This window comes from Cydia amplana, chromosome Z (assembly GCF_948474715.1).
Source record: "Cydia amplana chromosome Z, ilCydAmpl1.1, whole genome shotgun sequence".
NCBI lineage: Eukaryota > Metazoa > Arthropoda > Insecta > Lepidoptera > Tortricidae > Cydia > Cydia amplana.
In genome coordinates, this window is record NC_086096.1 from 34,943,239 (window position 1) to 34,970,726 (window position 27,488).

Consider the following 27,488-nt stretch of genomic DNA (forward strand, 5'->3'; position numbering starts at 1 on the left):
GTTTATTCGTGACAAAAATAAAAGAAAACAACATGTAACACAACAACATAATAGCCACGAAATGGTCCCGACTCAGCTTGGTGCTAGCCTGGTTAGGCTAGCGCTGGTCTTCCGTCAGGGCCATGATCTTTTACAGCACGAAATTATAAAAAAGCACACATTATAAAAAAGAAAAATTAAAAGACATACCATTATTATAACATTAGCAAAACACAACAAAACGTGGGACGTGGTTAACGACTTAACTAGACTACAAAAACTTAATAAATATAATGTTAAACAATAAAAATTAAAGTGAGTGGCGGTTGTGGAAGAGACAACAGGCAGTATAAGTTCTTACCTAACCCGTGCCGTGACGTGTAGTACCTAAGTTCTTAGGTACTACACGTCACGTCATAAGGACATCATGGTAAGGCCCCAGAGCTTAGTTTTGAACGTGTATCGAATCCTTAACGGTTATCTTACCTACTCCTAGTAACAATATCAGTTTTATTATAATTATATGCAAACAAACAATGAGGCTTCCTGCCAAAATGTTTTATCGGTACGGTGTTATCTTAATCCTTTAGAGGGGAGAGCGTGAGGCTTACATTATACTGGGAGCTTTTAACAAGGGGCTTAAAACCATGGACCAATATAAATATTTATCAAATAATCATGTGGCAGGATTACGATACGACTATCGGGTATTTTATGATGCCGTTCCCAGGCCTGACGACGCGATAGTCGGGATCGTGGCACTACACCTTTATAGGTATAAAGACATTTTTGTGGCCTGGCGCGGATGTCTTGTTTGGCTGGGTGGCAATGAATGTGTTACACTTCTGATAAAGCTAAGTTAAAAAATAGGCCAACATGGAACTAAATATCTACTTTTGAACAAAAAACGTGTACCAATTTGCGCGTTTATTTAAAAAGTTTAAGACCAAAATATTTTACTTTGAGTAGGAGAAGTGATGAGAACTATTATATAATTTGTGGTGATGCTTTTATTTAAGCCCCAAAATCACAGGCACCCTGTACACCTAACACGTAGGTGTAGTAGGTACGTCACTTGATTATCTTCGGCTTTTAGGTGAGTCAGCGTTTTCGCCGTTAATGTAATTAATGGATACTCGTAAATTGATAAATTACAGAATTTGTTGCATAAACATGCGCTCCCTCACTAATTACCTAATTAGTTAAAACTAGGAGAAAAAGCTTATTGTTGTTTTCTATAACTACATATTTCAGAGGATTAGCATGTTTTAACTGTACCTATATAAATGGGTTTACTTACTCGTTGGATGGGCGTTCGCAGACGTTTCTGCTTGTAAAAATTTGAATTTGTATATAAATGGGTCAAACACAAAACTGTGTTCCGTTTTTCCTGTAGACATACCCAAAAGTTATAAAGGTTAATTTTCTTAATTAACCCTTATCTACATGAAAAGTAACTTACTCCTTTTATTCACTTACTCCTACCTTACTCCTACCTAACCTAACCTACCTTATGACAAAACCATTACCTACATACAGTCGCCATCAAATAGGTAAATAATAGTATAATCAAATAGGTACATATATATCGGAGCGGCCAAGGTGCTCACAATATCTAAACACGCACTCTAACGCCCTGACAATACAGGCATGTTCAGATATTTGTGACCCGCTTTGATATATCCGATGGCGACTGTACATGCCCACAAGCTGTATAACTAACGTCCATAGGAGCGAAAACTGTACATAGTTAACAGGGTACGCTGCTACATTAGGTACCTATATTACCGTGTTAAGTACATTATAATCCACAAAAGTTGAGTGGAGAGGCTGTAACATGAATACAAATTTAAAAGTTCCACCCAAAAATTGTTAGCCATTTCTGTCCATATTCTGCTGCATAAATTATAAATAGTCACGGAAGTCACTTTAACATTTAATGCTATGCAAATTGAATCATACTGCGTTTTCGTGGAATACGTCATTTCAATTAGCTTTTCGGCTTATCATGGAGTGTGTTTACATTCACATAGGTAATTTATTAATGGATGTATGAATAACTGGCTGAAAGCATGGGAAGCAAAATTGACAATGTTAAGTGACAAGTTTTTCCTGAACATCTTGGCACGCAGGATTGAAAAAACAAGAGAAAAAATTTTCCTGAACATCTTGGAAGGCAGGATTGAAAAGACAAGAGAAGAAGGGAAACCTAGAATAACTTATCTTAGCCAAATAAAAAATGATACGTCGTAGAGGAAATTAAAAGACTGGCACAAGAAAGGAATGATTGGCGATTACTCCACCGACAAGAGCAAAGCTCTTAAGTTATGATGATGATGATGATAAGTACATGTACAGTTAGCTTCTTTTAAAAACGGCTTTCATACGATTTCTGATTAATTCGCCAATATTAAAAGTAGAGCATAACGTTGTAAAGTAGCTGGACTTTCCAATTAGCCACGATGGATTGCAGGGTGTTGACTAAAGAATGGTTACACGCTTTTCAAAAATAATTCTTCATTACTGCAAACGTCCACGTTAGTTCACTGTAGGTGGTAGGTACCTATGCAGTATAGATAGTATGGATGAAAGTTATATGACGAGAAAGGTATTACGAATGAATGTGGAGGAAAGTACGAGGAGAGGAAAACCGAGGAAAAGGTGTATGGACTGTGTGAGAGATGATATGAAGGCAAGTGAACGATGAGATGACGGGCGATAGAGAAGTATGGAAGAAAAGACATGCTGCGCCGATTCCAAGTGAATGGGACAAGGACAAGGGCAAGCGAATGATGAGTATTGATAGCATATTATGATGACCTCCTTGACCGTATTACTGACTAATAGGGAAATTAGTTCATAAGGCAACGCGGTAGGGTCAATGCCGCAGACGGACCTTCTGGGGTATTCTTTTGAAGAAGAAGAAATTAGATAATTTTAAGTATTTCTCTCTATAGCGCTCTAAAAAGCGCTGGTGGACTAGCGGTAAGAGCGTGCGACTTGCAATCCGGAGGTCGCGAGTTCGAACCCCGGCTCGTACCAATGAGTTTTTGGGAACGTATGTACGAAATATGATTTGATATTTACCAGTCGCTTTTCGGTGAAGGAAAACATCGTGAGGAAACCGGACTAATCCCAATACGGGCCTAGTTTACCCTCTGGGTTGGAAGGTCAGATGGCAGTCGCTTTCGTAAAAACTAGTGCTCACGACAATTACTGGGATTAGTTGCCAAGCGGACCCCAGGCTCCGATGAGCCGTGGCAAAATGCCGGGACAACGCGAGGAAGAAGAAGTATTTATATCTATAGGTTTTCTATTATTTAATACTCGTTTAATGCCTATTTAAAATTTGTCAAGAAGTAACTGATTTGCTATATTCGCGTATAAAGTCGTCGATCATGGCTTTGACCACAAGAGGCTTGTCTTTCGGGGCCATGTGGCCAGCTCCCCGTATTAACGCTTCGGTGAACCGCCCGCCGCTCTTCCTGTAACTGTAACAACCAATTTATACCAATGCATTATTTTGAAATATAAATAATTAACGAAATTAAACTTTCGTGAGATATATTTTAAACTGTTTAGACGACAACGGTTTCACTCACTTAGGTTTTTAGTTGCTATTGGCGACATATTTCGGGCTCTTCGGGGGTCCTTCCGCAGGCTCGAGTGCTCACGGCGGCTGCCCTTCGTGCACTCGCCCATCTAAGTGAGTGAAACCGTTGCCGTCTAAACAGTTTACAAATAATTATGTTAAAGAATATTAAATCCCATCAAAAACATTACATGTAAAAAGGTGCAAGTCTCGCAACGCTTTTAGTACAAAAAAGTTTTGAGATGTAATGTGAAACCAAGTCGGTTATTTTAATCAGTACCAGGGGGTGTTAAAACCGTATCAATAAGATATCTTTAATTTGTAATACGTATAATGACTTGGCCATCGCATGGCTGCATAATGACAAAAGGATCATCGTCACCTATTAAAAATAATTCTAATTGGACATAACGCTAGCGCTAATTGCATATTTACGAGTACGGTACGAGTAAAGCATTATGTCCGATTGCCAAGTCATTATATGTATTACAAATTAAAGATATCTTATTGATACGGTTTTAACACCCCCTGGCACTAACCGACTTGGTTTCACATTACATCTCAAAACTTTTTTGTAGTAAAAGCGTTGCGAGACTTGCACCTTTTTACATGTAATGTTTTTGATGGGATCTCATCTCTTTTTGTAGGCAGTCCTTCTTTTCGGGTACTCGTACCCATACTATGTATACACATATCATAACTAAACATATCTTTATTCATACTCACATCTTACATCGTAATGTACCTTTACCTACTATTTGTAGGAACTGCAACAGTAACTTTGTAATATCATATATTTATATGGGATTACAAACATACTTATGCAGTTCTTAGATCTTTAAAACGTGACTGATATTGTAATATTTTTAGGTTTATCCTTTATGTGGCCATTAAACCCTATCTCTGTACCAAATTTCAGCTCTCTGAGTTTATGGGAAGTACTAATTCTATTCTGATGATCATGAGTAAGTGAATGAATGAGTGTCATAAATGCGAAACTTTGCTTTCGCTTAACTTCGGAACTAAATGACCTACAGACTTAAAATTTTGGATTTTAAGTATGTGATTACAGCTTACTGGATGACGAAAATTTCTGCGTTCTGGTCTTATCCAGAGGTTCTCAAATAGGGGCCTGAAAATGCGGCGAAATGGTTCCAGTAAAGGATGGTACGGCATTGTTTGCTTCGCGCTCGACTTGGCGGGGGCACTGCCGTGCCCCCAGATACGCGTAATGAAGTTTGCCTGACTATAACGTTTTCACACAGCCGATTTTGATAGAACCGATTTTGCACGATTTTTGTGCTGATTTGCTATTTATGTACGATTTGTACGAAACTTATGTGTAGTACATATTTTTATGACACAGAAAAAGAATCACTTTGAGGGTAACTAACTAAACATATTACCAAAGTAGGTATAGGTAATAATAAAATGTGATAAGAATTCCGAGACTGAAATGTTCAAAGCTTACCTTTCGAAAAAGTTTACAGTATTTTCTACTTTCTATAATTTAGCCGTGTTCTGTTAATTTGACGACTCAAATAGCATCCTAGTATTCCTAGTTTTATAAATCAGACTGTAATGTTAATATCTAGAGAGGAAAATGAAGACTACTATTCTATGGAGAGGCAGTCGTCCCTTTTCCTCTTAACAGTCTCGAGTGTTTCAACTCTGTGTAAGTATAAGTGTAAGGCCTGAGTGGACGTTCGAGTTGGGCGTACAGCGGGGCGGGGCGTGCGGCGTGCATGTTAAACAAATGCAAATGTATAGGAACGGCCTTAGTGCACGCTGCTCAAATTACTTACTTGTGAGCCCGACGCCACGCTGCACGCCCCGCCGAACGCTCCGCTTCGAGCGTCCACTCAGGCCTTACACTCAATCAAACTTTGGAATAGAAAAATTCTTACCCCACCACACGACCCGTATCGTCTTTCATCTGCGTCCGTGGGGCTTCGTCGTATTCACTTCGACCAGACCACTGTAGCGAAGCATACGTGTGTTTCGACCCCCAGTACGGCAAGATCACGTCGAACTGCCCACTGAAGTGTAAGGTGTAAGTGTTGATACGTCAAAGCCATCGAAATCAGATTGATGTTGTGACTAAAAGTCTCATGGGGCAAGAGCGCCTATTTTTGACTTTTGGGGCTGTAATGCATGCTACGCCATACCTACTTTGATTTTTAGACTTCTGCATTACCACAGAATAAATAAATAATAGTACTAATTAGGTACAGAAGATTCACTCTCTAACAAAACGCGTCTATTACGACGACACTATGACAAATATGACCGCTAGGTAGCGCAAGCGCGAGCAGGCGTCCGTTTCATAGCGGTGACGGGACGGCAACTACTATGGTAAGACACCAAAATTGGTATGGGCCGCATGTAGGTACTTGTAGTGACGCGAGGAGTGAGCCACGCTCACGGTACTTGTAAGTTTTTTTCGGCAAAATTAAAAAAAAATCAGTTAAAGCCTCGCTTCCGCTTAATAGAACAAATTCTATCTATAGATTTATGAAATTAATACAAAAAGAGGGAACTCTCTTCTCTTCTTACACATACCTATAACAAAGCACCCCGTAATGTTCAAGCAACTCTTCCACGAAAGGTTTAGTTGTATTCATAAAATCCGGCAGCATCCTCTCGTAAACCAGCTGGTTGTTGACGTTGAACGTCGCGTTGCCAACGTGCAGGCTTTGCCTGACGTCAGGTTTATTCAGCAAGTCCAGAAACGTGTACACAGCTGCTCCGTCTTTGTTGAAGTTCAAGAAACTGACGCCGCTGTGCCTTTTGATGTATTCTATGGTCTCGTTGAATTTCTGAAATGTATTTTAAACATTAAATTTAATCTAAATATAGTTAATACAGCAGATTTTTATTAACAGCCTTAACAGCTCTTTGAATAAGAAAAATACTGTGAGAAAACCGGACTCAGACTAATACGGACGGATGTATTACGAGTAAAGGATGACTCATTATAGAACGGTCCGTCCGTATCCTGCCGAGTCCGACAGAAGAGAAAACGAACTGTCGGACGCCTCGGGCGGACTCTAGACATAAAAGAGTAGAGATAGGAGTTTGACAATGCCACCAAATGTCTAACCGTCTAAATTCTATGAAAATACGACGTTAATCGTGGCAATTCCTCACTTGGAAATCTGTGTGAATTTCACTTAAATGGACTCTGAAGGTACGTACATTAGACGCATCTACCATTCGTCCAGCATCAAGGAGTTTTACGGCGTCCGTCTCCAACTTCCTCAGGACTGTACCCTGTTGGTCGTCCAACAGGCCGAGGACGAGACACAAGTCTGTGTAGTGCATCATGCTTCGCGGATCGATCAGCCCATTGCCTATCATCACACCCTGGAATTTACGTCAAATAATTAATTAGTGTAAAGACATATTTGGCAAATCATACCTATTAGCCTAGTACGTAGAGAGACCGTGCGCCAAATTGCACAGAATGTGCAGGCGTTATTCATACATCATAATTTCATTGAAGTTTTACTTTTTAAATAACACTTGCACAGTGTAGGCTATCAAAATCGCTACAGACTTATCTTGGTCTAACTCTAATAAAGAATACACTTTCCAGACGTGTTGTGCCTGAGGACTGCACACAGCTTGCGTGACGTGTGCGTGCACGGCTCCAACAATTTAACGCACATGCACGTCTACTGCGTCTACGCATTCGCAGCTAGCGTGCTCTGGCCTAGTCCTTAAATCCTTGCAATAAGGCTTTCATTAGTCATACCTTCAGATTGACTTGGTGGGCGGGCTCACGTCTGCTCCTATGCAAGGCCGCAGCTAGTGTAGGAACGTATTTGCCCGCATACGACTCGCCTGCGACAAACAGTGGCCGCTGACGCAGCTCAGGAAATATTGCCAGGAATTGCCGTAGGAATTCCAGCAGCTGTTCGCCTACCTACAATTATAAATACAGTATTTTCCATAGTAAAAGTAGTTCAGTATGACCTATTAATGTACACCGTAAATTATTGCAGGTGATTAAAAAAACAAGCTGTCCTATTTAATGGTAAAGTGAGATAAGTTAATAAACCCACGGCGTTTCACCACGGTGGCAATTGTCCAACAAGTTGATGCTAGATATCGTCGTTACTTACCGACCCAGAAATATACAGGAAATCGTCAGTGTCAGATGACAATTGTCAAGTTATAAACTGAAATAAATGTCATATACTCAGAAAAAGTGACCCAAGCCTCTAGTGCCCCAGGCTGGAACACTAGAGCCTGGGGCACTAGAGGCTTGGGTCATTTTTTCTGAGTATATGACATTTATTTCAGTTTATAATTTATATAGTAGTGTGACTACTCGAAATAATAACAAATTAAAATATTTACTGAAAATAATTTAATTTGTTCTAGTATGAATTGTCAAGTTGGTTGGTGTCGCGGCGTAGGCATACTTACTTCGTCCTCACTGCTCGTATACCCCTTGTCGTTGCATGTATAGCTGAAGCCAGCACCGACAGGATTGTCAATGTACAATACTGAGTAGTCGTTCGTCCATGAAGAATTCCTCAAATGCACTGTGAATATAATAGAGGTGTGTACAAATCTGACTGCTTGAAAGGATTCACTTATGCTCATTTGTGCATATTTATGCGTACGTTGTGAAATTCCACTACGAAAGGTACCTTATGGCGGTCAGCTTACGCCATTATTAGTGGCGACTCAATACTAATGCGGTACCTACTACGCGATGTAAGCGCCGACCGCCATAAGGTACCGTAAAACGGGGTGAGTAGGTTTCGCGGGGAGAGGTGGGTTATGAATGGGGAGAGAAGGCTTGAGAGGGGGGTGAGAAGGGATTTTAAGGCTACTGCTACAAAATATTCCAATTTAAAATGGAGCTTTAGTAATACGCATAATAATAAAAAATCGATCCAACAATCTTCCAAAACCACCTTTGTATGAAAACCCCTCTCACTTGAAATACTAGGCACTACGGGGTGAGGTGGGTTTTCCTCTTTATCGTCAAAGTTATGAAATGGAACTACCCATAATAAAATAAAAACTAAAATACAAACGTCCGGAACACTTATTATAATAAGTACACACCATTCAGTTTTCATATGTAGAAATAAAATGTTATCGAGGTTTGAATTTCAGTTTTGACCCTACTCACCCCATTTTACGGTACAATAAGTGGAACGTCACATTTCAATTTCAAAGGGCAACGTTCGTAATAAACGTTACAGATGCCATATCAACTGACAATTGTCGCCTGACAATGATAATCACACACACACACTAATTGTATACCTATACCTTTATCACCACTTATAGTAAAGGGGCCATTTATTTCAAAAATGGCTACTAAAGACGACACTCCCGGTCCTCCGTGCAGCCATATTATCCACGGCGTGTCATCACCGGCATTTCTTGTCGGAAAATACCAGAAGAAGAGCCTCGAATCGTACTCCTTTTTGACTGGAATGAAACCGGCGTAACTGTCCACTCCTATCCATGTTGGAGATTCTACTTTATACTTGTCTCTATAGCTTGATGGTATCGATTCAATATTGATTTGGCTCGCTTGTGTTGTTTTGATGCTGAAAATTTAACTTTAAATGCTATTTTTATAAGTTTGTATTTGACTTGCAATTTTTTCTATCTAGTTGCTTTTGATTTGGTCAAAAAAACTATTTGTCAAGTGTTCTTACCTACACAAGTATAAAAGGATTAGGAAACACTTCATTATTCGAAAAAGATAGTGAAATATTATGATCACTTTTTTTTAATTATGTTACCATGTTCACAATCAGCGCACGAATGTTTTTAAAATCGAAACTGCGACGTTACTAAACGATAAGTCCACCGTGTATAATTATGTGCGAAGTGTGAAATATACTATTTAATATACATTGAAATTTTGCCAGAGTCCTAGAGACACTTAGAGAATGTCACAAATATTATAGGTAACCTAACCTAACCTAACCTAACCTAAATATACATTTTAAAAGGTTATTTATGAGTTGAAGTTTTAATTGATAGGTGACCTAAAATTTTAAGGCCTTTTATTGGGTCAAGTCACTCAATTGTAGGTCAGCGGACTAGTATTTTAGTGTCTAGACTAAAGGGTCCTCGGGTCAAAATAGATATAGTTTATTTAGTATAAACTGTATTAACTAAAACAGCAGCTAAAATGGCTCCTTTTTCAGGGCGTACACGATATCCCAATTTGGGATGAAAAATATACCTTTTCTATAAGTTTTCGTAATTCAAGGGAAGATTTTAGGTCATACGGTGAAATGGCGTTTGTATTGCTCAGAATAGGGAACTCTATCTATTCACCAAAAAACTCTAAAGGGGCCCACTGTGGGCTGAAATTCGGCTCTCAATACATAGAAACCGAAGTTGTTATTTTTGTGTTTTTTTTATTGAAATAGGTTTTGCCAGGCATTGTTATGGTAACCTATGAATTTTAGACGATTTGAAATGAAAATTGTCGAGTTACGAATTTTTTTCAAAAAAAATGTATGGAGCAGGAACAAGAAAACATTATTACTCAAGAACCGCGATATAAACGGTAATATCCTCGCAGGTGATTATACTACGAATTATTTGTGATTTTTTTGGCATACTACATATATCCGTCACGGGTGCGGCTTTTTTTTTTTAAATCAATAATTGTTTCTATGGAAAAAGCACAAAATCAAAAGTCAACATTTTAAGATTTTTTGATTGAAATGGGTTTTTCTTAGTGTGTTTATGCTAAGTTATAAGTTTCAGACGATTTGAGTTGAAAATAGTAGAGTTATGATTTTTTTCAAAAAAAATGTATGGAGCCGAACAAAAAATCAAAATATCTCAAGAACCGCAACAAATACGGTAATATACTCGCGAACGTTTATTCCACGAATTATTTGTGATTTTTTTGGCATACTACATATATCCGTCACGGGTGCGGCTTTTTTTTTAAATCATTAATTGTTTCTATGGAAAAAGCACAAAATCAAAAGTCAACATTTTAAGATTTTTTTGATTGAAATGGGTTTTGCTTAGTGTGTTTATGCTAAGTTATAAGTTTCAGACGATTTGAGTTGAAAATAGTAGACTTATGATTTTTTTCAAAAAAAAATATATGGAGCCGGAAAAGAAAACATTATTACTCAAGAACCGCGATATAAACGGTAATATCCTCGCAGGTGATTATACTACGAATTATTTGTGATTTTTTTGGCATACTACATATATCCGTCACGGGTGCGGCTTTTTTTTTTTAAATCAATAATTGTTTCTATGGAAAAAGCACAAAATCAAAAGTCAACATTTTAAGATTTTTTGATTGAAATGGGTTTTTCTTAGTGTGTTTATGCTAAGTTATAAGTTTCAGACGATTTGAGTTGAAAATAGTAGAGTTATGATTTTTTTCAAAAAAAATGTATGGAGCCGAACAAAAAATCAAAATATCTCAAGAACCGCAACAAATACGGTAATATACTCGCGAACGTTTATTCCACGAATTATTTGTGATTTTTTTGGCATACTACATATATCCGTCACGGGTGCGGCTTTTTTTTTAAATCATTAATTGTTTCTATGGAAAAAGCACAAAATCAAAAGTCAACATTTTAAGATTTTTTTGATTGAAATGGGTTTTGCTTAGTGTGTTTATGCTAAGTTATAAGTTTCAGACGATTTGAGTTGAAAATAGTAGACTTATGATTTTTTTCAAAAAAAAATATATGGAGCCGGAAAAGAAAATCAAAATATCTCAAGAACCCCAACACCAGCTGAGCGAGGTAATATCCTCGCGGACGGTTATTCTACGAATTATTTGTGATTTTTTGGCATACTACATATATCCCTCACGGGTGGGGGTTTTTTTTAATCATTAATTGTTTTTATGGACAAAACACAAAAACCAAAGTCAACATTTTAAGATTTTTTTGATTGAAATGGGTTTTGCTTAGTGTGTTTATGCTAAGTGATAAGTTTCAGACGATTTGAGTTGAAAATAGTAGAGTTATGATTTTTTTTTTCAAAAAAATGTATGGAGCCGGAACAAAAAATCAAAATATCTCAAGAACCTCAACAAATACGGTAATATCCTCGCAGATGGTTATTCTACGAATTATTTGTGATTTTTTGGCATACTATATATATCCGTCACGGGTGCGGTCTTTTTTTTTAATCATTATTTTTTTTATTCAGTGGGCCCCTTAACGAACAAAAACGACAACAAAATAAAAGTCAGCCCATTTGATTGGTTACCAGTTTCATTTGAACTGAAAGCTAATTTTACCGCATTATATTCCAGTACACAGTGGAAAATTGCGCTTTTATGGACAAAAATTTGACAGTTCCGAACAACTGACAGGCCGATACCGTCCGGCGGACTGTTAATCAGTGGGCCCCTTAACGAACAAAAACGACAACAAAATAAAAGTCAGCCCATTTGATTGGTTACCAGTTTCATTTGAACTGAAAGCTAATTTTACCGCATTACATTCCAGTACGCAGTGGAAAATTGCGCTTTTACCTTGATTGGAAAACTGACCTTTGGAAAACCACTTGATCGTTACTCGTGGTATGAGACAGTCTTAAGAATTATAGGTACTAGCTTCTGCCGCGACTTCGTCTGTGAAATGACGATGGTGATTGATGGAAACTACCATACGTCCTTCAATCGGCCTCAAACTATCTCCATACCGAATTTCATCTAGATCGGTTTACAGGTAACAGACAGTCAGACAGACATAGTTACTTTCGTATTTATAACCTCTAGTCACCCAGACGTCAGAGCTTGCCAATGAAAATTCAACTTTGACTTGTCAAAAATAAGAATCAACTTAGAATGGAACACGAGACCTTTTTATAGGTGTCTGGGCAGCTAGAGGATAATATTAGTAGAGCCTAGCCTTCGTAATCTTTGGCGAACTTCACGTGCAAGCGGGAAACAGCTATACAAAGCGCATGTTTCACTCACTCATCGTAGTGGCGTTATCCGAATCACTGAGCTAACTGCGCTATATAGTCTATAGCAGGGATGTTACGGAGCTCCGTTTCCGTTTCCGTTAAGTCGGAACTTCCGTTTGGTATTACACATCCGTTTCTGTTCCGGTTCCGTTACTTTTGAAACGGAAGTTATATCGGATGTCAATGCTTAGCGCGGCAGCGGGACATGAGCGGTGTACATCAAAAACAAACAGGTTTATACCTGTCATTCGCTCATAGCCCCGCTTGCCACGTGCTGCAGTAATTAGATGTTCTGGTTTATCCGTGTTTTTGAATTTACAGTACGTATTCGTATGTGTTGTGTTGTGTAATGTATACCTACTGATAGTACTGACTGATAAACATGAAATGGAAATGGGCAGGACACGTAGCAAGGCTACCTTATACAAGGTGGACGAAGCGAACCACGCTCTGGAAAGGACCACCAGGCAAACGCAGACAAGGGCGACCACAGGCAAGATGGATAGATGACATAACAAACCACGTCTCTAGCAACTGGCACACCAAGGCTCAAGACAGAGAGAGTTGGCGCAAACTGGGAGAGGCCTTTACTCACGAGGAGGTCCGCTCATTCAAATAAAAATATAGTAAAAATATAAGGAATAAATTGTATTGTATAAATTGTATAAATAGATAACAGAAGTAACCTTAGTTTGTAAACTTTAGTTAGTTAAGTATGAGCTGGAATAAAAAGGCTTTTTATTTTATTTATTATAGTACTGACTCAGGCTCCGGTTCTGGTTCCGGTTCCGTTTTCGGTTCCGATTCCGTTTCTGGTTCCGATAAGCTAAATTTAAAACATCTGGTTCCGCTTTCGGTTCCGATAAAACCACATCCGTTACATCCCTGGTCTATAGCACTAGAACCCAGAGGACTTAAGATTAGCAAAATCCTAACCACAACTAGATAGTTTATTCAGCATTTCAAGTGGAGTTTATAATTGCATTTAAACACTTCATTATTAATTCATTTCTCGCAAAGAACACAATAATAATGAGAGGCTGAAGACTGGAAGTTAGTATTTTAATGGAAAACCTGTATATTTATACATATAATGTTAATGCAGAGATCAGTAGGTAATAAAGACCACAAAAAGGCTTGCAATGTTGGTTCATCACACGGGCTTAATTCTATTGGATTTATGATTCAACCTACTATCGTAAAGTGTACCTACATTGCTCCTCGCTGGGTATTTTCGTAATGCTACGGTGGCAAATAAGCATACGGCTGATGTGAGGTATAATAAACTTAGCTGCATTATTTTATTTAGGTATTAAAAATATGACAGTGAATGAATTTCGTTTAAAATTGATAGTCTATACTAATGCTGGTCTTGGTTACAGACGTTGGCACTGAAATTTCACGAAGGTAAGTATTTTGTTAACGCGTCTCTCTTTGTTATCGAATTCCTTTGTGTTACCCAAATATTCAATTGATAAAATCGAGTTTTAACAGAATTAATACTAGTTACGCTCTGTTTTTATTTCCCACTAGCGTCCCGCCCCGGCTTCGCACGGGTTACACAAAATCTTAACAATTTATACACCTAACTCTTCCTCAAGAATCACTGTATTGATGGGTGAAAACCGCATGAAAATCTGTTTAGTAGTTTTCGAGTGTATCGCCAACATACATACATACACACAAACAGACAAACGCGAACGCTCGTCACGCTACGAATGAAATTTACACAGCATGGCGATTAAGTCAGATCGCCCGACGATCCCGAGGGCTCTCGAGGATAAAACATAAATCGAGCGTCTCATGTTTTATAAGCCTCAAAGCAAGGGCTTATATATATATAATATGGATCCGAATAACCCGACTTTTATGATAGATTCAGGTCCTTTATTTTTGTACATGAGTTTATGGTTGAGTTCAAACAGACAGACACGGCGGGGGCTTTGTTTTATAAGGCCTCGATGTACTTACAGCGAGCTGCAACATTTAATGGACACCTTATTATATGAATGGTACCTATTCACTGATAAAGTGGCCAGCTATGTGTACGTTAGAACTGCTGATAGTTTGACTTTTAACCTTTTGGACGCCAATGACCGATATATACGCACCGTAGGTTCAACGCCAAAGACCGATTAATCGGTCACAGACCACAGAGCAACATCGACCTACATGCATATACATAAAGTTCAACTTCAGTTTTGACACTTCAATGATGTGGCGTCTGAGTGCTTTTGTGTTTGACACGGCGTGGAAAAGGTTAAATGTGTATCACTTATGTGCCTAATTTGATGAGCGCTCACGCTGATTAGTGCATGTGAAACCGTCGTTTTCGAGGTAGCCTGAATAAGTGAATACGTGTATGTAGACCAACAATAACAGTCCCGAAAAACACGCCTAGTTTTGTGTGTCCCACACCCACACTAGCGTATTTTCAGCGTCGGGGTCTAATAAGCGCTACTTAAAATGGCGGCGCTGAGCAGTTGCGCCAACGTTACGTCTAGCAGCAGCCATATACTTAGTTGACTAGACGCCGACGCTCGGGAGACGCTAGTGTGGGGTGGCCCTTAACTAAAACAGGACTTAATCGCAAGTAAATCTTGATAACTAATTCGTTAACTATCTTATCTTATCTAATCTATCTATCTAATATCTATCTATCTAATACCTTTAAACGAGCAATTCTTGTTTATTTATTAACAAGCTAGGTCGACCTGTATGTAACTATGTAATGGAATCTTGCATGTTAAATTTGACCCACTTCCCGGTTTCCGATTGAGCTGAAATTTTGCATACACATGTAAGTCAGGTGACAATGCAATATTATGGTACCATCGAGCTGATCTGATGATGGAGACAGGAGGTGGCCATAGGAACTCTGTGATAAAACAACGCAACCTAATTGTGTTAGGGGGTTTTAGAATTGTCTCGATGAGTATTAGTTGTCTGTCGTAAGAAAAGTACAGTCAGCGATAAAAGATTGTACCAAAAATGAAATTTTTGACAAAAACTTATTTATCTATATATATATTTATTTATATATATATTTCGGGTACTTATATCGGAAGCAGCTCTAACGATTTCGATGAAATTTGCTACATGGGGGTTTTCGGTGGCGAACAATCGATCTAGCTAGGACCTATCTCTGAAACGCATTTTTGAAATTTTATATATTACCTATTAGTCAGACATTATTTAGTCAAACCGTGAAATTTTACACCAGATTTCTGAATGTCGAAAGCCTTTCTAAAACCTCGGAACATAACTGACCTTGCTCCGACCCTGGCCTGTTTTGGAAACCGCACGCCGCGGACGCCTCGAGCTCTTGAAACATTCGCACCGAGCCGCGGAATTTGGCCACTTGAACGATTCCTGTTGCTTGCAGTTGGTGCATGGCTTCGTGACAGTATTCTATTTATACACTTACACATAAAAATAATAGCAATATATACGTACGTACTTTACGTATATACAAACATGCATCGAGCAGGACTAAGCCTTCACAATCAGTAAATGTAAAAGAATCGTTCACCACATTATTTAAGTAAAACAATTACGCTTCTTAGGGTTCCGTAGCCAAATGGCAAAAAACGGAACCCTTATGGATTCGTGATGTCTGTCTGTCTGTCTGGCTATCTGTCTGTCTGTCCGTCCGTATGTCACAGCCACTTTATTCCGAAACTATAAAAACTATACTGTTGAAACTTGGTAAGTAGATGTATTCTGTGAACCGCATTAAGATTTTCACACAAAAATAGAAAAAAATAACAATAAATTTTGGGGGTTCCCCACATACTTAGACCTGAAACTCAATTTTTTTCTTTCATCAAACCCATACGTGTGGGATATCTATGGATAGGTCTTCAAAAATGATATTGAGGTTTCTAATATCATTTTTTTTAAACTGAATAGTTTGCGCGAGAGACACTTCCAAAGTGGTAAAATGTGTGTGTGTCCTCCCCCCCCCCCCCCCTGTAACTTCTAAAATAAGAGAATGATAAAACTAAAAAAAAATTATGATGTACATTACCATGCAAACTTCCACCGAAAATTGGTTTGAACGAGATCTAATAAGTAGTTTTTTTAATACGTCACAAATCCCCTAAATACGGAACCCTTCATGGGCGAGTCCAACTCGCACTTGGCCGCTTTTTTTCTGTTGTTATACTTTTTGGTAAGGACAAATTTAATTATCTACAATCATGGATACCCTACAACATGCGAACCATTAAAATTATGATTATTTTTAAGCGGCCCCAAACGTAAATGCCCGTCACAAATACCTATCCTTGCGTCCGCACCTCCATTTTATCGGCAATATCGGTCATAATCGGCATCGGCGGTCGAAATTGAGGTCCGCGCGGCCTGATTTGATCGGACAATCGAAAAATTGAGCCGTCTGGACTGGTCTACAAAATAGGTATAATATAGCTGGTCAACCAAATCTTGTCAGTAAAAAAAGGTGCGAAATTCAAGTTTTCTATGGGACGATATCTATCCCTTCGCGTCTAAATTTTTCAAGTTTTATTTCTACATTTTTAATTTTACTGTCAAGATCTGGTTGACCAAGTATAATTTTGTAATTATGTGAAACACAAAGGTTAAATTTCGTTCACGGTTGCGGAGTTGGCACCATAAATACTGGCTAGTAATGCTAATATTCTTTCATGAATCTAGTATTAAACTGGATGGGGCATGAGTGGTGGGGATAACTGACAGAACGGGATAGTCTTAAGTATCTTTCAGTAGGAGTAGCAGCGAAAGCGCTATTATTGTTTGTCCTTGTCACAGTCTCACATTTTTTTTATTCCCCACCATAAATTAGTATGGATTATGGTGGGCAATCAATAAATTCGACCAATCATAGCGTCGCATTGCGTATGTTTTGTCCCTCACGGAGGCACACGTAGACCACTTCTATAGGATGCTACCTTCTATGTATTCTTTGTTCTGTCTTAAAAAAATATTTTATAAAAAGAACAACTCTACTTCAATTCAGTCTGTCATGCTAAGACGAATGGTAAAAAGCCATTGCAAAATTTCTTAAGTAATTTACACATTTACATTAAATCCCAATGTGAATCAGCAAAATGGGCACTCAGACCTACGCCGAAGACCTGGAAAACACCTGTACCCCGACTGGCAAGGCGCTGGCCCAGTATCTCCAGAAGAAAAGAAATGGCGCTAAGCTCACGGATATATTAATGCATTTGAAGCAAAGGTTCTGTGAGACCAGTCTCGATCCGCTTACAAGTAACATGAACTCGTGTTTAAAGGCTGGAACGAGCTATGGGTTTTTAGAGAGGAAAGGTTCGCGCTTTTATGTTAGTAGGAATGCTACGCCAAGAGAAAGGGAAGAAAGGGGAGAAATTACTAATCGTAAAGAAGATCAGAAGGTACCGCAAGATATTCAGTCCGAGCCGTCTGAGAGGTGCTGTCGACGCCGACGCCGGCGTCGCCGCCGCTGCCGGCGCCGCCGACGCCGCCGCCGCGCCTGTCGCTGTCCGCGCCGCTGATGTCGATGTTTTTGTGTTTTGTATTGTATTAGTGTAAGGGCGGCGGGGCGTGCGGCGTGCATGTTAAACAAATGCAAACGTATAGGTGCGGCCTTAGTGCACGCTGCTCAAATCACTTATGAGCCCGACGCCACGCTGCACGCCCCGCCGAACGCTCCGCTTCGAGCGTCCACTCAGGCCTTACACTTAATGTTTACTTGAGGCATATTTTCTTTGTGGGTTTTGTGTTGTTTAATCTTTTGTCGTTTTGTTTTGTTTTGTATTGTGTTTATCATTAAAATTTATTTCAAATTTGGGTGTACTTATTAGAGTAAAATTGGACGTAAAGTCTGTTTTTTTATTCCGTAGACTGAAATGACAGTTAATAATATGAACATGAAATGTCATTTCATACTATTAACTGTCATTTCAGTCTACCGAAAAAAAAAATAGACTTTAGTTAAACGAAAAGGATCCTTCCTCCAAAATTTATCTTTTTAAATGAATGACTTTTCTTTTTGACAGCTAGTTCAAATTCTTACAGATTTTTGTGGATTGGGTTCTTTTCTGACATCCAATTACTGAAACCTTCAGAAGCACGAACGAGGATGAAATAAAGTGGCATTCAATAGAACTTGCTAACTATGTAAACAAACCGCCATACTAAAATTGACACTGAATGTCAATTTACTAGTAACATTTGTTTACATAGTTAGCAAGTTCTATTGAATGACACTTAATGGCTCCTCTACACGATGGGCCAACGTCGGCCACTCCAAGGGACGCAGCTATGCGGTAGAATGAGATAGCAATATCACTTGCTCCCTCTAACGCATAAATGCGTCCCTTGGAGTGGCCGGCGTTGGCCCAACGTGTAGAGGAGCCATAAAGTATGTACACTGCGTATAAGGTAAACGTACTAGTCAAGGTACTAGTGCTCGACATGCTAATCCCCTGCTAAGTCCCTGCTGTCATCTCTATTGACAATGACTTATACTGGTACCGCGTCGAGCACCAGTACGTTTACCTTATCTTATGTCAAGCAAATCCTCTCAAATATTGGCAGTGTAGGAGTAAGGAAAATTTTGGTAAGACCGTCTATAAGGGAAGACCGTCTATTGTATACGTCGCGTATACGAGTTCGCGCGCCGTCTAAATGAGCCCCTAGTTACCTACGTTAGTAATTGAGTAGGTAGCAGATAGTTAGAGACACTACTAAATAAAAACATTATATAAACATTTAAATCACTTTTATTTATCAGAAACTATAATACGAAAAACGTTGGTTTGCAAGTCTAGTTGTTGTCACATCTAGACTTAGATTTGTAGGCTTTTAATCTAATATTCGAGAAACGGGTCCCTCTTTCAAAACAGTAGGCGAATGTAAGATGGACATGATTATCTTAGATCAAAAGCGTCTGTCTCGATTTTGAATTATAAAAAATACAAAGGTGGCCGTTATTTAGGGCCACCCCATATCTAGCGTCTTTCGAGCGTCGGCGTCTACCGGCGTCTGGTCAGCGCTATGGAAAATGACGTCGCTGCGCAGTTGCGTCGACGTTGCGTCGAGGTTGCGTCGAGCAGCGGCCATAGAGTTGTAGACGCCGACGCTCGAAAGACGCTAGATGTGGGGTGGCCCTTAAGTTACTAGGCTACTCATCAGTTGAGATCCGCTCGTGAATCCAGGCAGTGTAGTGGTACACGCGCGTGTACACGTCGGGGTAGCCGCGCGCGCACGGCATGCCCCACGACACCACCCCCACTACCCGCCCTCCCTCCACTAGAGGACCCCCGCTATCGCCCTGAAATTAAAAAAATAGTTTTTTTATTTTTTAAACAATACCCTTCGCCTCACCATTATCGAGCTTGATCGAGCTGAATGGGAAAGACAATAAGCGAATGTAAGTACAGCTTGGCAAAAAAGAGTAGAAATTAAAAAGTAGCAACATTGTACAAAACGGGACTAGAATCTGTGCGGAAGGAGAAGAGTCGTGAAATGTATGGGGCCCAATACATCCCACGACTCTTCTCTTTCCGCACAGTCTCTACACTACAGTGTTGTCACTTTTTAATTTCTACTCTTTTTTGCCAAGCTGTAGCTATTGTTAGAGACAATGAGACAAGATTCCAATGAGATCAATATGAGATCAATTCGTAAATGTCGAATGCCACCCTACTCGTATTAGCAAAGTTAGACTAAGTCAGTTCAAATCCGCTTAGTGAGATGCTTTCAGGTCATGTTGAAACTCACTAAGGTAAATACGGCCTAGAACTTTGTCGCTTTAACATCCCCTATGAGGCGCCATATGAATTCATCAAGAGACTTAGAGCGGTAAAGGAATAAATTAGCACAAAGTTGGAGTTTGAACTATGTACAATAGTGACCGTTCATAATTACTGACAGGTACATATTTATTAGATGAAGCATAGATCTAATATCACGAGATGAACATGAAACATACGGAGTTTTTCAAAAAAGGACCTTCATAGGAGGAGTCGATGGGCATACCATCATAGCAAATACATATTATCTAATTCTAATATAAACTGTTAACATTACTTACAAAGTCAAAGTCAAAATATACTTTATTCATGTAGGCCTAGCAACAAGCACTTATGAATCGTAACATATATATTATCTTAAGCTAATTATTATACAAATCAAATTTAACACAAATTTAAGAATTTCACAAAAGGATCGTCAAACATGAAATAAAATTGTATAAAAAAATACTACTCTAGTATGTTTCTAGAATAAAATCTACATGTCAAATAAATAAATTAAAAAAAAAAACAAAAGAAGTACATACATCGGAATATCAATTTCCTCATCAACTCATCATTAATCAAATATACCTAATAAATAAGTAATCAAGCACAATTACATGGCAAGCTCCCTCTCCAGCCTGAGTCAGGGAACATATCTGCGACTCGAACACCGGGTTGATGCTGGACAAACGCTCTTGGCAGTCGTGTACGCTCAACGCCGTCAGGTTGATCACATATCTGATATAAACTGTGTTTAATACATCCCAACATTACTTACATGGCAAGTTCCCTCACCAGCCTGAGTCAGGGAACATATCTGCGACTCGAACACCGGGTTGATGCTGGACAAACGCTCTTGGCAGTCGTGTACGCTCAACGCCGTCAGGTTGATCATATATCTGATATAAACTGTGAGGAGTGCATCCCAACATTACTTACATGGCAAGTTCCCTCACCAGCCTGAGTCAGGGAACATATCTGCGACTCGAACACCGGGTTGATGCTGGACAAACGCTCTTGGCAGTCGTGTACGCTCAACGCCGTCAGGTTGACCATATATCTGATATAAACTGTGAGGAGTGCATCCCAACATTACTTACATGGCAAGTTCCCTCACCAGCCTGAGTCAGGGAACATATCTGCGACTCGAACACCGGGTTGATGCTGGACAAACGCTCTTGGCAGTCGTGTACGCTCAACGCCGTCAGGTTGATCACATATCTGATATAAACTGTGTTTAATACATCCCAACATTACTTACATGGCAAGTTCCCTCACCAGCCTGATTCAGGGAACATATCTGCGACTCGAACACCGGGTTGATGCTGGACAAACGCTCTTGGCAGTCATGTACGCTCAACGCCGTCAGGATGATCATATATCTGATATAAACTGTGAGGAGTGCATACCAACATTACTTACATGGCAAGTTCCCTCACCAGCCTGAGTCAGGGAACATATCTGCGACTCGAACACCGGGTTGATGCTGGACAAACGCTCTTGGCAGTCTTGTACGCTCAACGCGGTCAGGTTGATCACATATCTGATATAAACTGTGTTTAATACATCCCAACATTACTTACATGGCAAGCTCCCTCACCAGCCTGAGTCAGGGAGCATATCTGGGACTTGAACACCGGGTTGATGCTGGACAAGTGCTCTCATTGGCAGTCTTGTACGCTCAACGCGGTCAGGTTGATCAAATATCTGATATAAACTGTGAGGAGTGCATCCCAACGTTACTTACATGGCAAGCTCCCTCACCAGCCTGAGTCAGGGAACATATCTGGGACTCAAACACCGGGTTGATGCTGGACAAACGCTCTTGGCAGTCTTGTACGCTCAACGCGGTCAGGTTGATCAAATATCTGATATAAACTGTGAGGAGTGCATCCCAACGTTACTTACATGGCAAGCTCCCTCACCAGCCTGAGTCAGGGAACATATCTGGGACTCAAACACCGGGTTGATGCTGGAGCTGGACAAACGCTCTTGGCAGTCTTGTACGCTCAACGCGGTCAGGTTGATCACATATCTGATATAAACTGCATGTGAAGAGTATCCCAACATTACTTACATGGCAAGCTCCCTCACCAGCCTGAGTCAGGGAGCATATCTGGGACTCGAACACCGGGTTGATGCTGGACAAACGCTCTTGGCAGTCTTGTACGCTCAACGCGGTCAGGTTGATCAAATATCTGATATAAACTGTCAAGAGTATCCTAACATTACTTACATGGCAACATTACTCACCAGCCTGAGTCAGGGAACATATCTGGGACTCGAACACCGGGTTGATGCTGGACAAACGCTCTTGACAGTCTTGTACGCTCAACGCGGTCAGGTTGACCACATATCTGATATAACTGTGAAGAGTATCCTAACATTACTTACATGGCAAGCTCCCTCACCAGCCTGAGTCAGGGAACATATCTGGGACTCGAACACCGGGTTGATGCTGGACAAACGCTCTTGACAGTCTTGTACGCTCAACGCGGTCAGGTTGACCACATATCTGATATAAACTGTGAAGAGTATCCTAACATTACTTACATGGCAAGCTCCCTCACCAGCCTGAGTCAGGGAACATATCTGGGACTCGAACACCGGGTTGATGCTGGACAAACGCTCTTGACAGTCTTGTACGCTCAACGCGGTCAGGTTGATCATCTGAAGATGGTCAGGAAGATTGCCTGGGTACTGGAGAAAAAGAAAAATATAAAAAAAAATTTAGCATTAAAGGACCGATTCAAAAAATGTCGACATGTTAGTGTGCATCAGCAGTTCTATTTTACCAAGTACTTTTCGTATCGAAGTAAAAGGGTTTTCTTGTATCTACATTCTACTTTATAAACACGCTTCGTTTAATTAACTGGGGTAAAAAGTTTAAAAAGGCGATAAAAACATATTCGCTGCTCGCTCCTGGTGAACGTTAAAATTAAATTGCATTTTGTATTTCTTTACAGGTTCTATCGTATTATTTATATTCTACTTATTTTATTTATTCCATTTTATTTTCCCGGAGTAAAAGGTTTTTCTCCTATGTGTATAATACTTATTAAGATCCATTTTTTAATTAACTAATGTAAATATAACATGTTGAACTACTGTTGACAATGTTGCAGCAATTTCAGTTGCATTTTGTATTTATTTTTGTTTTATACTGAGAATTATTGAGTAGATATACGTTCTAATTCATGCACTTTAAAAATGTAATATTAACACTAAAATAAACATAAATATATCACACACACACACATGTATATATATATATATACAACTTGTTCCAAAATTCAAGGATAAGCTGGCACCAGAAGATGGACCTGCTCATGACTACTCGAGGAATAAAAAAAAATACCACTAGGGGTGTCGATTTTAATTCTTTTTTGTAATTCCATAATAAATTGAGATATTTTTTTCTTTTTTTTCCTCGAATAGTCATGAGCAGGCCCATCTTCTGGTGCCAGCTTATCGTTGAATTTTGGGACACGTGGTATATTAGATCAAGACCAAATCTTTTTACATTTTTTTTCGAGTTTTGTATTTCTTTAATTCAATGGGTCCCATCCCATATGGACATTTAGGTTTAAAGAATTTTATTACTCATAAGAATATTACAATTCACTTACATGAGTTAACATTACTTATACTAAGAAGTAAGAGTTAATTATCTTGACGAGTACATTTTTATTAGTTATATAATATTAATATTATTATGTGCAAATTTATTAAGTGTTTGCAAAATATAGACAAGAAAATATAATTTGATCCTATAAACAAAACAAAACTGATCGAATGATACTTTTGTCATCTAGTCTATTGTATGACTAACACAATAGACGTCATAAAGGGCGACATGCTATAGTTATTGGCCATTGGGCCACTACGTAGTAATTGGCCACTCTTAAGAAATCAGAAAGAAACCAGCCAATTGAAGCCTTATTGTTAGGAGTGGCCAATTACCATGTAGTGGCCAATAACTATAAGTAACAGTACTAGCAGTCACCGTAGGACAATACACGACAATGACTTACTGCGATCCGGCCCCAGCCGCTCAGGAACAGAGGCGCTCCGGCTTCAGTGTCGGAGTCCGGGAGTGCGATGGGCTGCACTAAGCCGTTAAACACTATGTTTTTGGACACTCGGATGAGGCTGATGTCTTGCGTGATCACCTGTGGAAAATCGGAAATCAGTTTCTGACAGTAATAGGGCGCTATACGGCATCATATGCTTAATGGTAACCGAATTGGCAATCATCAATTTTTGACATGTTTTCACTTTAAGTACTAATACAGTACATAATGCACGGAGCCATGTACATTTATATAGATATCAGAATTGTCCGATCCGATATCGGAAACCGGATGACTCTTGGAGAAAGGTATCTGCTAGTGTCATCAACCGTCGTCGTAGAACCATTTAACAATATCTTTATTTGACGAAAGTTTCAGAAAACAAAGTGTCGGACGCCTTGGAGCGGCCCGGGCCGTTCTAGTGTAAGTCATCCTTCTAGACAAATTGAAAACGCGCTCTTAAGTAGACTCAAAACATCCAATATGATCAATATTCCTCTAAAAACAAAACGTAATATCACTAGTTATTTGCCTCACAAACAAGTAACTTGATTCCAACATTAATTAACGTCAGTCTCATCCCAATACCCCACTGGGGTTTCCTATTGTACTCGACATTCAATGCACCTCAAACGAGCTATGTCCTTTGAATAGTTTGAATCGGACAAATGTTATTATGATTCATGGAAAATTGATTTTACAGTTATGTAGCTTAGTAAATACAGCCGAGCTAAAAAAGGGGGATTTGAAGACAGCTAGTTATCGTGTACGGAGACCAAGTCCACTGAGTAACGGACCCCTCCTAGAAGTGAGCTGTGCTAAAAAAAAGCGGCCAAGTGCGAGTCGGACTCGCCCATGAAGGGTTCCGTATTTAGGCGATTTATGACGTATTAAAAAAAAACTACTTACTAGATCTCGTTCAAACCAATTTTCGGTGGAAGTTTACACGGTAATGTACATCATATATTTTTTTTAGTTTTATCATTCTGTTATTTTAGAAGTTACAGGGGGGGGACACACATTTTACCACTTTGGAAGTGTCTCTCGCGCAAACTATTCAGTTTAGAAAAAAATGATATTAGAAACCTCAATATCATTTTTGAAGACCTATCCATAGATACCCCACACGTATAGGTTTGATGAAAAAAAAATTTTTGAGTTTCAGTTCTAAGTATAGGGAATCCCAAAAATTTATTGTTTTTTTTTTTCTATTTTTGTGTGAAAATCTTAATGCGGTTCACAGAATACATCTACTTACCAACTTTCAACAGTATAGTTCTTATAGTTTCGGAGAAAAGTGACTGTGACATACACGGACAGACGGACAGACAGACAGACAGACATGACGAATCTATAAGGGTTCCGTTTTTTGCCATTTGGCTACGGAACTCTAAAAAGGGGAGTTTAAGGACAACATACCTGGTTGTCATAGTTTTCGTGCACGGAGACCAAGTCCACTGAGTAACGGACTCCTCCTTTAGATAAACTTGATGTTCCCACCACTACTGAGATCAGCCAGTGAGCCGTGCTAGAAAAAGAGAGGGTTAATTACTGGAGAAGTAGGAGTTCCGTTTAGTTCACACATTTTTTTCTTGAGTACAACTCACACTTGATACAAATGACCCAGGGACACCTTTACCTAGATACCAAATACCCATAGGGACACCTCGTTGGGCACACTGACGTCTCGGCCTCAACTACGGCACGTCGAGGCCTATAATCTACATACCTCTCAGTACAATGCGCAGCGGTCAGCACCCATCGCTTGTTGAGAATGCTTCCTCCGCAAAAATGCGAGCCAAATACCCGTAGGGACACCTGGTAGGGCACACGGCCCTCAGGGGCATCTTGGCCCCCTACTATGCGCACATTAGGGTTTGGTAGCGAATAACCTGAAAAAAAAAACAATTTATGATCAAATTAGAATCAATATTGCATAATGGCAATTCGATAAGTTGATGAAAAGTTGACAGTAGGTACATAATATGTAAAATTGTAAATTAATATTTCATAAAAGCGTTTAAATATTTACTCAGCGTCGAGATTTATAAACGTTTTCTTTTTTTTTCATGCCATGCTTACTCGACTAACAAGCACACATTATCCTCGCATTATTAAAGGTCTCAACTGCGTCGCAGGTTTAAAAGAATATCAACCTTAAGGTAATTGCTTTGAGGTTCAAAACCAAATGATTTATATATATTACATAGATTGTAAAATGTAAAGTATCGCTAATAACATGCCGCAGCAAGCTGTTGCGCTAATTTCAGCGGTTTCCTTTGCACAGACAAACTGCAATTAAACTACAGTTTTATGTACGAAAGTCTTACAGTCTTGTAGTTTACACGAGGTACACTCAACCTGTGTAGGTGCCTAATTTGTAGAGATTAGGTTAGGTTTGAAGAATAGGTACTCTTAAAACTTATTTTATATCTTGAAACAAAACCATTTAATCAGATTATATCGCATATAATGAATTAAAAATACATCCCATTTACTACGAACGCTGTAAAGGGTCCGCAAGGTCGGGATGTATTTTATATTCATTATATGCAATAGGAAAAAAGAGGCAAAGGGAGACCCAAAGACCGCTGGATTGACGAAATTCTAAGAATTGCTGGTAGAGACTGGAAGTTAAAGCACAAGACATAATAAAATGGAAACAGATGGAGGAGGCCTTTACCCAAAGCGATGCATAGAAAAAAGAAATGCAATGTACTTAAAGAAAAAAAAAAACTACTAAATTTAATGATTTGTAATATTAACTGTATGTACATTTACATGGAAATAAATGGCTATATTATTATTATTAATGCAATATACTCTGATTACCTACATAGGTAGTTTTATTTCATAAGTAACTATCGCGGTCACCGAAGACATTACTTAATATTTGGCATATTTTTAATGCTAATTATCATAAAAAAGACAAGACTTTAAATTAATTCATTTAAATTGAAACAATATTTACTCACCCTTAGCAATAAGCCCAAGAACAGTAACAAAGAAAACCAATTTAGACATAATTAATTATGGCTTTTCACCCGTTTAATAATTCTAGGACAAAACAATCCATTATATACTAGATCTATAATTAAAAGTGTAAGTGATAAGGCACTTCAGACTACACGA

At 39.1% G+C, this 27,488-nt stretch overlaps 2 protein-coding genes and 2 long non-coding RNA genes across 4 annotated transcripts; 1 reads left to right on the plus strand and 3 right to left on the minus strand.

Moving 5' to 3' along the window:
- Window positions 1-3,324: 3,324 nt before the first annotated feature.
- Window positions 3,325-9,326, minus strand: LOC134661208 (vitellogenic carboxypeptidase-like). The gene is made up of 8 exons (XM_063517175.1): window positions 9,262-9,326; window positions 8,867-9,150; window positions 8,006-8,124; window positions 7,329-7,499; window positions 6,770-6,937; window positions 6,134-6,390; window positions 5,479-5,610; window positions 3,325-3,470 (listed from the first exon to the last, which is right to left on the minus strand). Exons 1-8 carry the CDS (start codon window positions 9,294-9,296, stop codon window positions 3,332-3,334), a joined length of 1,305 nt encoding a protein of 434 aa, XP_063373245.1. The 5' UTR covers window positions 9,297-9,326; the 3' UTR covers window positions 3,325-3,331.
- A 685-nt stretch (window positions 9,327-10,011) lies between these two features.
- On the minus strand, window positions 10,012-11,324 carry LOC134661757 (uncharacterized). The gene is made up of 2 exons (XR_010097988.1): window positions 11,089-11,324; window positions 10,012-10,785 (listed from the first exon to the last, which is right to left on the minus strand). It is a non-coding gene; the product is annotated as an uncharacterized LOC134661757 (long non-coding RNA).
- LOC134661758 (uncharacterized) lies at window positions 10,772-11,726 on the plus strand. The gene is made up of 2 exons (XR_010097989.1): window positions 10,772-11,033; window positions 11,344-11,726. It is a non-coding gene; the product is annotated as an uncharacterized LOC134661758 (long non-coding RNA).
- A 7,934-nt stretch (window positions 11,727-19,660) lies between these two features.
- On the minus strand, window positions 19,661-27,443 carry LOC134661945 (chymotrypsin-2-like). Its single transcript, XM_063518197.1, has 6 exons — window positions 27,332-27,443; window positions 26,086-26,248; window positions 25,776-25,884; window positions 24,318-24,455; window positions 22,837-22,983; window positions 19,661-19,817 (listed from the first exon to the last, which is right to left on the minus strand). The coding sequence occupies exons 1-6, from the start codon at window positions 27,378-27,380 to the stop codon at window positions 19,668-19,670; spliced, it is 756 nt and encodes a 251-aa protein (XP_063374267.1). The 5' UTR covers window positions 27,381-27,443; the 3' UTR covers window positions 19,661-19,667.
- Between the last annotated feature and the right edge of the window lie 45 nt (window positions 27,444-27,488).